At 41.6% G+C, this 12,478-nt stretch overlaps 2 protein-coding genes across 3 annotated transcripts in view; one reads left to right on the forward strand and one right to left on the reverse strand.

The window, feature by feature from the left end:
- The window catches only part of LOC144503759 (inositol polyphosphate 1-phosphatase-like), a 239,691-nt gene that overhangs the window by 73,654 nt on the left and 153,559 nt on the right, over nucleotides 1-12,478 (forward strand). The window lies entirely within an intron of this gene.
- hibch (3-hydroxyisobutyryl-CoA hydrolase) overlaps nucleotides 1-12,478 on the reverse strand; it is a 106,689-nt gene that overhangs the window by 17,291 nt on the left and 76,920 nt on the right. For both annotated transcript variants that reach the window (XM_078228595.1, XM_078228597.1), the window contains 2 exons: nucleotides 10,781-10,833; nucleotides 6,265-6,346 (listed from right to left, as the gene is read on the reverse strand). In XM_078228595.1, coding sequence (XP_078084721.1) covers nucleotides 6,265-6,346; nucleotides 10,781-10,833 — 135 coding nt within the window. The remainder of the gene's footprint in view (nucleotides 1-6,264; nucleotides 6,347-10,780; nucleotides 10,834-12,478) is intronic.

Below are 12,478 nucleotides of genomic sequence, written 5' to 3' on the forward strand. Positions count from 1 at the left end.
CCTTCAACTCTCTGGATGCCTGGGGCTCTGCCCTTCCTGCAGAGGGTGCTGCTCCACATTACCACTGGACCCAAAATCTGAGAGTCATGCCACCATTATCAGTTACAGCCTCCTTGAGCTCAGGTGGCCCTAGCTAATTTTTTTGGCACCCGTGCCACTTATTCACATGCCCCTGCAATGCCAGGAGGGAGACAACCTTCTGCACTGCCCTATTGCTACTGCCTACTCTCCCTGCCACTTGTGATGAGTCAATGGCATCTGTCTCCCAATGGTCAAGTTTCTCACCTTTTCATGAGGCCCAGCTAATTCACTGATGCAGCCGTGTCAGGCTCCCCATCCTGTCCACCTCCAATCAACTCATCTGTCCCAGACAATGCCTGCAGTCTGTGTGGTCCCATGGAAATCACAACATGCCCCTTAACAAGCTCCCAATGGAATCTTTAATAATGTGAATTGGCCTTCTTCTCATGGCTGCCCTCCCCACTCTGCCCTGGTGAAACTCATCAGTGCTGGAACACCATCAGGAAACCAGTACATCAATTGGTGCCAGGGTTTTACCCTCTCCCCTGCTTCTATTGCAGAAATCACCACATCAACTGTATTGACCTTATCTACCTTCCCTGCCACTTCATCTAAAAAACTCAAGCAATTTAGTTAAACGCAATTTGCCTTCAAAAAATCCATGCTGGCTTTCCTTAATGAATCCGCATTTTCCCAAGTCACTGTTAATTTTGTGCTGAATTATTTCTAAAGCTTCCCACTGAGGTTAAACTGACTAAAGGCAGTTTTTGCAAGGATGGGAAGATCAAACATTGTTTTTTGTGCAGTCTTCAATTTAACATTTTTTTCAAATCTTTATATCATCGCTCAAACAACATTCAATCATACTATACTAACCTTAACAAAGAGTAGTGAAGTATATGGAACTTGCCTCCACAAAAGATAGTGTGTTAGCACAGATGCATTTCAGGGAGGCAGTGAACGGGAGAGAAGATGAGCGGTGAGCAGGAGAGCTTGGGAAGGGGAGTCAGCTAACAGGAGAGATGGGTGAGCGGGCAGAAGGGCTGCTTTAAGTGGGGTTTTCGCTTGAGGGGGGAGCCTAGCACGGTGCAGGCCTGGCTGGAAGCCATAGGGAGTGGCGGTTTGGATTGATCCTGGGAGTTCATTTTTAGATTTGGGGAGGGATACTTCCATCCAGCAAGTCAGGGGCTACTTTCCTGGTGCTACAGGTCCAGCTGGAGTTGCCTGAAGTCTCATGTGTCTGGGGAAGGCTTCACTGATTAACCAGAGGCTGCATTAGTGCTGAGTGAAGGGCTAATTGGGCCTACCTAGTGTTAATAGCGAGGGGGTCATTCCTTTATTTTCAGGGGGGGGGGCGGTTTGTTCTGACGAGCTGTTGTTTTTAGGTTTTTAGGTGACAATGCTGTAGAGAATTTTTCTTTGGAGGGGAATTATTGCTGTGCTGAGGGTTTATTTGATAGCCTTTAGTGAGTTTTATCTTGGTGCATTTAGTGCAGTGAGTGCAGTGGTATGGCAGGGATCCTTTTGGGGATTTAAAGCTATGGTGTGAGGTTTATTGAGGGAATCAGTACTTGAGGTGATTTAGTGCCATGGTAAGGATCTGTTGGGGAGGTGCCAATACTGTGGTGGGGGCATTTTGAGGGGTTTTAATGCTGTAACAGGAATTTACCAACGTGGTTTAGTACTAAGGTGTGGTTTTTATTGAGGGAGTTAAATTGCTGAGGTGATAGTCTAGAGAGGGTGTTTAACTTTAACTTAATTTGCTGAGATGGGGGCTCTCAAGAGGGATTTATAGTTTGGCTAGGCTTCGCAAGGGGGTGCTAGAGATGGTGGAATAGCTGCTGCAAGACTGGTCAAGGAATGGCACAACCTGAAGACAAGATCATATCTGTGTCCGTCTTGACTCTGCCAGTCGATGCCTTTCAACACAAGAGTTAGTGGCCAAGGAAGTAAACCCAGCACAAAATCTGGAGTGGAGTCCCATTAAGTGGTTGGTGTTTCTCTCAAATTAGCACCTTCCAATAACCAAACAACTATGCCCCAGATGTACACGCTTTCATCTTTCCTCTGGATTCCAGCCTACAAGGTAGAATGGGGTTGTATAGATACCAGTAACATCTGCACCTCCTAAAACCCTGTCTACCAAGCAAATAAACACTAGATCAACTTATGCACAAGAAAACCAAACTGCCTGTGACAATGGAAACCTACAAGCTATTGTATCAAGGGATCAAGAGGGTTCTTAGTCTTGTTAGAAACATAGAAACATAGAAAAACTACAGCACAAACAGGCCCTTCAGCCCCACAAGTTGTGCCGAACATATCCCTACCTTCTAGGCCTACCTATAACCCTCCATCCTATTAAGTTCCATGTACTCATCCAAGAGTCTCTTAAAAGTCCCTATTGAGTTTGCCTCCACCACCACTGACAGCAGCCGATTCCACTCGCCCACCACCCTCTGAGTGAAAAACTTCCCCCTAACATTTCCCCTGAACCCCCAGCACCTTAAACCTGTGTCCTCTCGTAGCAGCCGTTTCCACTCTGGGAAAAAGCCTCTGAGAGTCCACCCGATCTATGCCTCTCAACGTCTTATATACCTCTATTAGGTCTCCTCTCATCCTACGTCTCTCCAAGGAGAAAAGACCGAGCTCCCTCAGCCTATCCTCATAAGGCATGCCACTCAATCCAGGCAACATCCTTGTAAATCTCCTCTGCACCCTTTCAATCATTTCCACATCCTTCCTGTAATGAAGTGACCAGAACTGGATCCACAGGGCAGCAGCCCCTTGGATCCCATGCCCTCTCACTTTTTCTAGAAGCCTTGCTTGGGGACCTAATCGAACGCCTTGCTAAAATCCATATAAACCACATCTACCGCTTTCTCTTCGTCAATGTGTTTAGTCACATTTTCGAAGAACTCCACCAGGCTCGTAAGGCACGATCGGCCTTTGACAAAGCCGTGCTGAGTATTCTTGAGCATACTAAATGCTCATAAATCCTCTCTAAATGCTCATAAATCCTGTCCCTCAGGATCTTCTCCATCAGCTTACCAACCACTGAGGTTAGACTCACCGGTCGGTAATTTCCTGGGCTATCCCTATTCCCCTTCTTGAAAATAGGAACCACATCCGCAATCCTCCAATCCTCCGGCACCTCTCCTGTCTCTATCGACGACGCAAAGATCATCCCAGAGGCTCTGCAATCTCTTCCCTCGCCTCCCACAGTAACCTGGGGTACATCCCATCCAGACCCGGTGACTTATCTATCTTGATGCCATTCAAAGATTCCAGCACAACCTCTTTCTTAAAGTCCACATACTCAATCTTTTCAGTCCACCGCAAGTCCGCAGTACATCCACCCAGGTCCTTTTCCTCTGTGAAAACCGAGGCAAAATACTCATTAAGCACCTCTGCCATTTCTACTGGTTCCGTACAGACTTTCCCGCCTTCACCTTTTATAGGCCCTATTCCTTCACGTCTCATCCTTTTACTTTTCACATATTTATAGAACGCCTTAGGGTTCTCCTTAATCCTCCCTGCCAAGGCCTTCTCGTGACCCCTTCTGGCTCTCCTAATTTCCTTCTTTAGCCCCTTCCTACAAGCCGTATACTCATCTAGATCCCTATCTTCGCCAAGCTCTCTGAACCTTTTGTACGCTTTCCTTTTCTTCGCAACTAGGTCCCGCACAGCTTTCGTGCACCACGGTTCCTTTAACCTACCAACACCTCCCTGTCTGCTCGGAACGTTGTCCTGTAGAACTCTAGACAGACATTCCTTGAAAAACTGCCACCTCTCTTCAGTACATTTCCCCAAGAATACTTCCTTCCAATTTACTCCTCTAATTTGCTGCCTTATGTCTTCATATTTCCCCTTACTCCATATAAACGCTTTCCTAGCTTGCCTGATCCTCTCTTTTTCCAATGCAAGCATAAAGGAGATAGAGTTATGATCGCTATCCCCAAGATGCTTTCCCACTGAGAGATCAGACACCTGTCCAGGTTCATTGGTCAGGATCAGATCAAGTACAGCCTCTCCTCTTGTAGGCTTGTCCACATGCTGCATCAGGAAACCCTCCTGAACACACCTATCACCAAAGTTTCTGCCCTGAAGTCAACAGATGGTGAAAACAGATGTCTCGCTGAACTGAACAATATGTGCACTGAAGTGGGGCACTTGCAATAATTTGACATCAATTGCTTTAAAGTGGGCGAATGTAGCTATGGGCATTAACAGCTTTAAAATAAGTTATTTGAGCCCTTTCTCAGTATGCTGGTGTGGGAAAGTAACAATCTCAAACTTAATGACCTTCACAGAATGGGTAAGCAACAGTGTGATAATAAGCACAGACTTCAGCCTTCAGTTAATTAAATTACAGCTGCAGCCTTTATAATGTTGCTCATGAGATTTATAATGCAAGGGTACTAACCAAAAGATATAAATATGTTACACAGCCTTGGTACCAGTTAGCCATTTTGTAAGAGCAGGGCTATGTCTCTCAAATATGTTTCTGGATAAAGTCTCAGTTATGCAACTTACAAACTTGAATGGTTTCAATCTTTGACCACAACAGCACTGTACTCCTGTGAGACAGACATCTCCTAGTCTGTTTGACATTGTCCTGCAGCCACCTGTCATGGTTGAGTTCGATGAAAAACTCACATCATTTGGATCTCAAGGTGGTCATAAAGTGCTCAGCAAACAGAACAGCAACTGGCAAGGATAGAATCCCAGCTGCGGAGCTCATGTATGGGAAGTTCTACCTATTATTACACTTTATGATCTTCTCTGTTGGAAAGTAGGCTCCATTCCACAGGAAATTCCAATGCAAATATCATCAACTGTACAAAATCAAAGTGAGGAAATTGCAAAAACTACAAGATAGACCTCACTCCTTAGCGTTACAGGGAAGGCATTTGCTAGCTTTATACTCAAAAGACTCAATCTACTTGCAGACCAAGTGTATTTGGAAGCACAGCGTGGTTTCCATGATGGCAGATTTACTGTGGAACATGATCTTCTCTATACATCAGGTACAAGAAGTGTAGGGAATGGAATATACCTCTTTACCTTGCTTTCATATATTTCACTTTCATAGATCTTACTAAAGCATTGAACTCCATCAGCAGAGCAGGATCATGCAAGATTGGCTTGAATTGGCTGACCACCAAAGCTCCTCAGCCTCATCCATTCATAACATGCATTGCATGTAGTTTGATGGTTTCACTTCCAACAGTTTCAGAGTGAAGAATGGAGTGAAAGAGGGTTATGTCATAGCTCTAGCTCTGTTTGGTATCTACCTCTCCATGCTCCTGACCTTTGCCATTGCTGCTGATATGGAAAGAGTCTACTTGCATACAAGGTCAGATGGCAAGCTCTACAATCTATCGAGACTGAAACAAAGTCAAAAACAGATTGCCTCCTGATCAGAGTGCTCCCACTACACAGGTAATTCTGTGTTAGTCACCCATATGGCAATTAGGCTTTAAAGACTCATCAATTATCTATCCCATGCCTGTAACTTATTCTCCTTAATAAGTGCCAAGGAAACCATTGTCAAGGGATAAGGAGTTGCATCTACCCCCCGATCACACTAAATAACACCCTTTTGGAAGTGATAGATAGTTGGTTGCATGTTAAATCAAATTTTATAGACGGACGAATGTCCATGATTTCAGGGGAACTACTTGAGGGAGAAAGGAATCAAATTCGATGTTGATAGGATTAGGTTGAATAGGGGTGGGAAGAGTGGAGAATAAATATCAACATGAAACAGTTGGGTCAAATGAGTCATTGGCATCACTGTCCCTAGATTGGTGAGGAGGTTGGCACAGAAGAGAATAATATACAGGGTTCCCATTGCTGAGAAGATCTGGCTTAGCTATGATTCTGCCCGACAACTGAACTCTCAGTAACTGTCTGGGATCTTAGATATAGAACGGTTACTTGGAAAGATGGAAACATTCTTCAGCAGAAATTTGTTTATTTGATGGAAAGATACTACTGTATTTTAATTTCAGGATACACAATTATTGAATGCTATAGAGTTATATTTTTGTTATGCTACGTTTTCTATACAGTGATGAATGATCATCTTCAGAGACCTGTTCACTGACAGTAAGTCCTCTAATTGACTATATTATGGCTCAGTATTAGCGTTAAATTATTGGAGGATCAGTGTGAATTTCTGGCTTTTACTACAATGTAACACTGTTCAAATTCTGTTATTCATCTAAAATACTGTACCTCCAAGTGTTGAAGTGCAAATGGACTACCATCTTGCTTCAGATTTTGTAGTATTTCTTCTACACTGTTGGTTTTAAATAGTCTATAGAACAGAAGCAAATGAGAAATTGTTTTGTAATGGACTAATAGTCTGTAACATACAGCAATACACATTGCAATACTGAGCTGCTATGATACTTATTTGCTTAGGTTACTGTAGACGATCTTCGTGGGCTATGAAGCCCTATTTCTATCTGATTAATTAAAATGCTTTAGCTGTGAATCCGAACGAGTATTAATAAATTTCTTTATTAAATCAGGGAATACTTCACAAAGTTTGCATCAATAGTTAGCGTAGAAAAAAAATATTGGTGCTCAAATAACATCGAAAAGTAAATCTTCAGACGAGCAGTTTATGACAGTAGTAGGAAAAGAAAGCTTTTAAAATATGAATTCAATGTTATGTAACAAGTTGCTGCAAACAATTTAAAAATGTTTTAGCAACAAAGAGTGAGAGAGATCCCGACTGCCCATTTTTAGATGCTGGAGTGACCTTAGAGCTCAAAAATAGTGCCTGCAGTGAACGCATACAGCAATAGCAAATCTGTCAGATGCTATATATTGAAGGTATTAGCGTGCATGCAATGAATGTTCGATGAAGTATGCGGAGCAGGCAAAACATTACAGCAATCAGTGTACAATGTTGATTTGATGCCAATGGTGCCACTTTGGAGCTCAGCTCTCAGCTAATACCCTATCTTAACCTCACACAGCTAAACATGCGATATGCAGCATGAAGAACCCCTCCACCAGTGCTAGTCAAAGGGATAACCATCAATATTTACAGGTTGCTAGATTATTAATTCTGAATGTTACTATAATTCTACAAGTGCTTGATGCTTTATATAGTTGTTTCAAGTTGCATAATTCTACAGGAAGTGATTTGGCAGTTGCTAAGGGATTTTTGCTGACTTCCCAGCTTATACACAAATTAGTTGCTCTCAGACACGGAACACTTGCAGACATTCCCCATAGACTACATATGAGTTAGAGAACAAACAGAGCTAGACCAGGAACTGAAAGAGAGGAAGGAGATGGGGAAATGGCTCTCACCAAGAGATCATATCTGTCCAGCAGGTTCAGGAAACAATTCGAACCTCAGTTAGAAACAAATGTGTCCTCACTGAAATTTGCCAACTGCTGCATCCACATCTGCAACCTTAGAGCACGATGAGAAAAGCATTGCCAGTGGCTGTGAAGGTGAATGGCCATGAACTCTTAATTTGCCTGGCCCCTCCCAGGCTGCACTTGCTGCAACATCTTTCAGTTTGTCATCCACTGTTACGCAAGTTTCTAGAAGTTTGTAAAAAAGGAAGAGAGTAGCTAAAGTGAGTGCTGTCCCTTACAGGATCAGACTGGGAATTTAATATTGGGAAACAAGGAATTGGTAGAGTCCTACCAACACCCTAGAACTTGCTGGCCTAAACTGGCTCCCAGTTAAGCAGCCCCTCATCTTTGTTTGAATTCCTCAATAGCCTCACCCCCTCTCCATCTGTAATTCTCTCCAGTTAAACTACACTTAAAGATACCTGAACTCATCTAATTCTGGCCCCTTGAGCATCTCTGATTTTAATCATTTCCCCACTGGCGTCCGTGCCTTCAGCTACATCAGCCTAAAGCTCTGGAATTCCCTCCTTAAGCCTCTCCACCTTACAATGCACCTGTGAAGTGCCTTGAGATTTTTATGTTAACTGAGCTATCCAAATACAAGTAATTGTTGTTCTGTAGCTTATCTGAATTCTATGTGGCAGAACGCTCCAGGAATCTGGAACCTATGCTATTCTTTCCCCCACCCCACCTGACTCACCACATGCAGATCCTGCTTGTAACCTGTCTTCTTAAAATACACTATGAAAATCTGAACTGCTGGCTGAGTGTGTGAGATCAAGTGAAGATGTGTCTTCATTATCACTGTCTTCTTAGTGTTCCTCAATTGCCTAATTAGTTTGTACCTCTCTAGTGTCTGAGAAAGGCACAAGGATAAGGTTGTGGGGTGGGGAATGTAACAGGTACATGCTTACACCATCTGCAGTTTGCAAATCAGAAGACAGTGCGAGATAACAGGGAAGTAGGATGTAAGGAAGAGGATTCGGTACGAGGATACCATTATGCTTGATAGTTTCAGCCCGGTTGCTGGAATGGTCTCAACAATGGATGGCCCAATAATGGCCAGCACTATCCATCCCCACATTGGGGGTTAGGACATGCTAGCGTGCCTGTCCTCCTCCAGTTATGGCATTTGAAGGTGTATTCAGTGATCTTGTCCACTCATGTGAGACAATTTAACTTACTTCAATCCTACATCTACATCTTTGATGCTAGACCCCCGGCATTGATCTCTACACCTTTTGAGCATGTCCCAGAGCCCTGTAAACACAAGGTATCTCCTACTTCCTCCACCACGGCTGCCAGTTCAGCACTGAAAAACCTTGAAGCCCATGCTCTTCAATATTATGCTATGCTTTTCTAGAACTTCTTGAACAACTGACAGCACCTGCTCCAGCTTCCATATCCTCACTCTTTTAAGCAGTGCAGCCTCGCTTTAAGTATTGCTAGCAAGTTATCATTTTGGGATCCAGCTACTCCATGCAGCCAATGATTAGTGCAGATAGTGCTGGCTGTGAGCAACAATTATTCAAATGAGCAGCCTTCGCAGTTAGCATGATACCTGCATCATAAACAGGCGTAGTTTAATCGCCCTTCGTGATCTTTACACCCATTTTCTTGTTTACTTGTAGTCACCCACAAAATAATGTGCATAAATTTACTCTCCACAAGTTAATAAAGATTTACAAATCAAAATGCCACCACTTATTTGCACTTTGACCCATATTTGCCAAAAGCTTTTACATTAAACTAATGTGCTGTGGGTCACTGCAATTGTCTTCACTGATAGTTTTAATAGTTCAGCATTGCATTGATTAAAATAGGCTAACCAGATGCAAACAAAAATGATTGAAAGGCATTTTGAATGCAAACATGATTGGTAGTCAAGCGGCAACAATTAGTACTTTCATTCCAAGCTGTCAGCATTTAAATTTTACTCTTCAATGTATTTGCAAACCCTCCCCTTTAGGAACCTTGATTGATATTTCCCACCCTAGCTAGGTGCAGAGGCCAAATGTAAAAACCTCCGTGGTTGCTCCAGCCAAAATCAGCAAATTGAGGCAAGACTAGAAATTGGACTGAGGGCATTCTGGTTTGGATATCTTCTTGTAACAACTCACTGTGCCTTTATCATAATTTGGTTAGCAAGGCAGCTTAGTTGTATTGAAGCTTTAATTCATGGGCCATCCAAGCTCTCAAATCAGGCTACTACAGGGAACTCTGAGTTTACTGGAAAGCTTTATCTTTCCAGGGAAGATAGAAAAATTCCATCAGCCCTCCCTTACAAAGTGACATTTTTCATTAGGATTTTGTATTATGTAGAGATCACCCAGGATCAGATGATAATTACCTGCATTGAAGCCCTTGGTAAATCCTTGTATCGGACCCTATCCCCAGACAGATGAAACATCTAGTTACCCATTACAAAAGATGACAAGAAAGCACAGCGCTAAGTGGGTGACCCTGGCTGCTTTTACTACTTTAAGTTTAACAATTGACTCTCTGACTTTCTTTCATGTACATTTAAAATTCACATGTCTGCTGAAAATTAGTTCTTTCTGGCACATTCTCAAGCAGCACCGATATTAAGCATGGAAAAGTCCACATAATACTATTAAGCAAATCTGTCAGAGATGCAACAGCATTTCATGGAGTAAAAAAAAGTCGACAAATGTGTACAGTGGGCCAATTCACTAAGTTCTGCTGTGTGATACTCTAGAAAAAGAACAGTTCATTCCAAGCTATTAAAATTCTTACATTCGTGGGTTTCCTCCGGGTGCTCCGGTTTCCTCCCACAGTCCAAAGATGTGCGGGTTAGGTTGATTGGCCAGGTTAAAAATTGCCCATTAGAATCCTAAAATGCGTAGGTTAGAGGGATTAGCGGGTAAATATGTGGGGGTGGGGCCTGGGTGGGATTGTGGTCGGTGCAGACTCGATGGGCCAAATGGCCTCCTTCTGCACTGTAGGGTTTCTATGATTTCTATTTCTATGATTCATCTGCACTTGAATGGAATAAATAAACAGCATGTTTCTCTTCTCCCCTATCCCCGACAAAAAGTTGGATTGGAGTTCAAGAGGGAAACTAGAGGAGGCAATTTAATTTAAAAACCAAACTACACAAGGTACACAAATCAATAATTAAATAATACCCAATCACTCAAAGTTAACAGGGAAACAGCACTGGAATGATATTTTACAATGTATATAGAATAGCTATTTGGCTACATTCAGCACTAAATGTTAAACATACTAAAACTGAATTTATATTTAACAAGATCTTTGAAGAGTTAGAGTAATACAAGTACTACACAGTAGCTGTGACTCTCAGTTACATCCAAATACAAGAATAGCATCCCTTATTGTAAAGTACCTATTAATCTTGTCCATGTGCTCTTCCAAAACAAAGTTATCATCAGCTTTGCACTGTTGGAAGAAAAAGACAAAATAAACATCCACTGCTTCTCTCAGTTTTCTAGGTCTACAACAATTATGTTTTCGAAAGTTCATTGTTCATTTTTTCCTTGTGACGGAAAGGCCCTTGGATCAACTCGCTAATTTAGTACAATGAAAGGTTAGACCATGGGAGGACAAAGAAATACTTTCCACACTATTTGGATGCTAGCAATTCTCATTATTCTCTGGCACAGGAGTCTTCAAATAGTTATTTCTTTCCCCAACATATTTATTCACAACATAATGCAATTCCGATTTTATGACTCACTTTGCCATCAGAACAACCTTGTTCATTTCAGTGGAAAGGAGGTTACTGCCAGGATTGTCATAGTCATTTGATGAAACACCTTGACCTCAATAATTATTCCTTTAACTAGAGCAAACATTTCTCCAGTTCATCTGACACGAGGATACAATGCTTACTGTACAAATCCTCTGACGAGCAGAGAACTTTCATGATGATCCACAGCAGATGTCGGGCATTTCAGAATGACAAGCGAGATACATATGAATCAGAAATCTATTCACCCTGAAGCACCGATCAATATTTTAATTCAGCTCTTATTCTACCAGTTAACACACAAACATGCAGAAAACTGTCCACTTTGCTTCTATTCTTACTTCAAATTCATTGGAGAATTTGACATTTTTTAGGACAATAAATGACCTTTGAATTATCAGGAGAAAACTGCTTTAATTAAACTCTGGCAATCCTGAAATGGCTACATCACAAAGAACTTATGCCAAAACAGAATTATTTAGAATCTTTAGTTTTTAAGTAAAGAACCATGACAGTGAATCATTTTCTTTTGGTACTTGAGCATTATTCACAATTTTCTATCCCATACCCTTCAGTCCAATTATTTTATTTTACATGCACTGTACTAAATTGCTGCACTGTAAACATTAACCACAATTAATTACTGGCTTAAAGTTTCACCATTAGCATAATAGATGTTCTGATAGTTTTCATGTATTGAAGATTACAGCTTTACTGCAGCATTTTTGTTACAAAATACAACTACCTGTAATCTTTTGTCCATTTTTAGCACAATTGTCCCAATTTATATGTTACAGTGCAGATAATGAGTATAGCATGTCGGTAGCAAATTCAGGCCTATAATAAAGTTCCAATTTTGTAAGATTTATTTTGAATTATAGATGTTGCGTTTTGGATAAATGACCTTTAAGATACCAACCAGAGAAAATATTCTACTTGAGAAAAATGTAAATATGAACATTTGCACATTAATAGTTAAACAAAAACTTGAAAAGTATCACCCAATTAAGTCAACATGATGTAAATGTTAGTATTTGAAGTTCAGGTGTGATGCCAGTGCATTGCTATTCAGAAGTAAAAGAGACACATTCATGATACTTTTTTGATCAAACACTAAATGTTTGATCAAAAAAACAATTTATGTCATTCAGTCCCAACAGTAATTGTAAAGTCTGAAGATCAGAACAAATCAGTGTGTAACACTGCAGTTAGAAAGGGTGATTTTCCCAATTAATTCCTGGGGCTAGGTTTTCAGCTCAGATAGCCCTGCTGGTAGATATGCCAATTCTCCAGCTACATCACACCTGTGGGCCACTTTGAGAGGCGAGACTGGCA

This window comes from Mustelus asterias, chromosome 14 (assembly GCF_964213995.1).
Source record: "Mustelus asterias chromosome 14, sMusAst1.hap1.1, whole genome shotgun sequence".
Classification (NCBI taxonomy): domain Eukaryota; kingdom Metazoa; phylum Chordata; class Chondrichthyes; order Carcharhiniformes; family Triakidae; genus Mustelus; species Mustelus asterias.